We start from the raw sequence: 3,485 nt of genomic DNA on the forward strand, positions 1-3,485 counted from the left end.
ATTGATTGGATTTGGTATCCTACCTCTATGACTACAGGCCTATGTTGACTATTAGGAAAGTCTCCTAAGACTCTTCTCTGAGTTGGTAGGGAAGCACCATTTCTTTCCGTTGATATAAAGCACAAGTCTGGGTTATACGCTCTGTTCCATCTTGCAGAGTGGAAAGTACCTTTTTGTTTCGCGTCGTGGACTAACTTTACTCCTTCAGCTTCGCTCCACGCTACTAGATTGTCTCCGCAGGTGTTATTAACTCTATAACCCCAGCTTGTATGGTGACTATTAAAGTCGCCAATATATATTGCTGGGTATTTGATCGTACTAAGAGCAGGAGTGGGCCAATCAGTAGCCGGAGGCTTGTAAATATTATTTACATATAGGTTCCCTATCTGGATAACTATAGAAAATATGTTATTATCGTCTGAGGATTTAATGTGGTTCCATCTTAAATCGTTTTTGACATAAGTAGCAGTTCCATATTTACTATGGTAAGTTGCGCCAGTGATAGAATACCCTGAGATTGTTCCTCTTTTCATAAGTTGGTCTTGGTCACATGTATGTGTTTCCTGGATAGCAAGAATGTCTATCTTTTCATCGTCTAAGATTCTACATAAGACATCAGCTTTAGCTTTACTAAGGCCCTCCATATTCAACTGCATTATTCGGATTAAATCCTTCGTTAAGAAGCCCTTAGAAGGGCTTTTTTGACTAGTATGCCGTTTGTTCGCTTGCATAGTAGGCGGGAGATGCTAGGAGCACAGTCCGTCAACCAAGGGTCCGTATACTTTAGCCAATTGACAAAATAAAATTTTATCAATTGTTACCAGGGTGCACTGCGAGGAAGCGTATACGGGGCGCACCCCATTATTTATTAATACACAATATGAACATACAATAATTCAAAAAAAACTAAATCAGACGAATATTTTATCATGGATAATATCGCTCTATGTGAAAAGGTACTAAGTATTAAGTATCAATCGTATTTTACCGATATTCGCGATAAGATTTTCATTTTCAAATCTATCGTTAGACGATAGCCGATAGACAGATAAAACGACGTTCTTGACGCGACGTTTGATAGTTCAGTCTTCAGTACAGTACAGTCTGTTATAGGTTACATTTAGTACAAATTCTACTTATTTCTTTATTATATATTATATTATTATATATTTATTTATAATATACGAGTAATTTGAGATTGTCAGGCAAGTGTAGTGTCGGGCAATTAAATGTTGGGCAAATGTACTGATCCCATATTCAGATAATGCTTTTCTGTTTTTATATATCTAATATCAAACAATATTACAACGTATATTTTTATTTTATATCTTTGAAGTCAGAATACACTATAGTAAGAGTATATGGCATATGATATACAGTTTTGGATTAGTTACTTTTAATAAGTAATAAGTTACTGTACTCGTCACTCATAACATAAATGTAATGAATTTACTTTACTTAATTTACACAGCAACCATGACCAACACAATATTTGAATAATAAAAGTCCAATTATTTTCTGCATAAGAAGAGTGAATTTAAACCTTAACATAAGTCTTAACATATAACAAATTAACTACCATAATTATATCATTTTTATACACGAATATCAAAAGCCCATTATGAATGATGTGCTATAATGTCGCCTTAAATATTGTTAACCATTAGATAGGTAAACTGCACATGTACCAAAAAGGAAAACTGTTTCGACGTTTATACCATGGATTCATAAGTGATTTGTACCGAGATCGTGAGATTTCAATTAAAACTACCAACATAAGTCGAACGTTCATGTCAGCACAAATGGTTTTGACTGGAATGTATGAGTCAGAATATTATCATAAACAGATGGACTTGGAATCAGTGTGGCAACCTATTCCGATTTCGATAGACTCGCCAGATCGAACTGCAGTATGTAAATTTTTAACATAATTTATTAACATTTAAAAGCGTTATAATAATATATTCTATTTATATTCATAATAAACGTTATATAACATATGTTTTACATATTTTCTTTTCCTTCGACTTTTTTTCTAACTATTTGGAGTTGGCCACCCTTGCCCTAAGCCTCCACTCGTTTCGATTTTCTACATTCCCTACGCACACACCAACAGCTCTCAAGTCATTCTCAATCTTATACAATCATCTTTTTTTTAGGTCTTTCTCTTCCTCTTTTCCCTTCAATGTTAATTTTCATAACCAATCTTACTGTTTTTATTTCCTCCCACTCATCACATACCAAATCATCTTAATCTATTTTCTCTCATTTTGTCCGCTATCGACTCTACACCAATACTATCTCTCATATATTTGTTTCTTATTCTATCTTATTTTGTCACTGCACTCATCTATCTAAGCATTCACATTCCCCCAACACTCATATTCTGTTATATTCTCTTGTCAACCGCGTAAGACTCCAAACCATATAGCACAGTTAGTCTCCCTACACTCCTATAAAATTTACCTTTCAGCGTCATTGGAATTCTCTCATTATATATATATATATATGTGTGTGTGTGTGTGTTACCGGCAATATGGATAATCGGGTATTTTGCAAAATGCCTAGGCATTATATAAAATGTCAAAAATCACTGGGCAATATACATAATACGAGCTTTGCTTAGGTATAATGTATAATGCTAAACGTGGAGTAAACAATATGGTGAAAACTAACAAAATTGGACATCACATATTACCAACGACTTCACTTATCGTTTATCATAAATGCGCGTGCACGATTTAACGCGATAAAGATTAATATCCTTTTACTACTATAATAATAATTCTTAGGTACAATATTGAACAAACTAATAACTTTATTACAATACCGTCATTTTTCTCATCATTTTCGTGTCTCGTTATTGTGTTGCAATTATGCGTAGGATTTATATGAAGTCATATTTTTATAAAAAACTACAAATTTTTTTTAAAAATTTGGCCGCTAATTCTAGTTTTTATCTGATGAACAGTATAATTAGTTGATAAAAGTTCAATTCACAATAATTTTTAAAATGTGTTTGTAAGTTCAAGTGTCAAAATAAAAAGTGTATTTGTCTTAAAAATAACAATTAATTTAATATTTTTGTGCACTTCAAAATATCATCTTTCTACAACATATTATAATAAGTAAATATTATGATAATTTAAGTAAAATTTTTATATAATAGTTATAATATAATAATAAACAATAAAAAATAAAATAATAATATAATAATAATAATAATTAAATTTTGTCTGTAATATGAGTAATAATGTTTAATAATTATAAGAATCTTAATTTAATATAACATATAATAAAATATTTTGTACTTTGCCTAAAAAAAAATTGGCATTTTGCATAATGCCTAGGTATTTTATAAAATACTTAGGTTATATTTAAAGTAATATTGAAAATCATATGTTTTATTTACATTGCCTAAAATAGGTCAGCAATTTGCATAATGCCTAGGTATTTTGCAAAATACCTGTTTTATCCATATTGCC

General features: G+C 31.1%; 1 protein-coding gene across 1 annotated transcript in view; it reads left to right on the forward strand.

Annotated features, from left to right (window-relative positions):
* LOC112681846 (lysosomal acid phosphatase-like) overlaps positions 1-3,485 on the forward strand; it is a gene marked incomplete in the record, with an annotated part of 15,266 nt that overhangs the window by 6,826 nt on the left and 4,955 nt on the right. Inside the window, 1 exon segment of the mRNA XM_025552171.1 lies at positions 1,668-1,910. Coding sequence (XP_025407956.1) covers positions 1,668-1,910 — 243 coding nt within the window.

The sequence above is a fragment of the Sipha flava genome, unplaced genomic scaffold, assembly GCF_003268045.1.
Source record: "Sipha flava isolate LNK unplaced genomic scaffold, YSA_version1 197_pilon_pilon, whole genome shotgun sequence".
Lineage (NCBI taxonomy): Eukaryota > Metazoa > Arthropoda > Insecta > Hemiptera > Aphididae > Sipha > Sipha flava.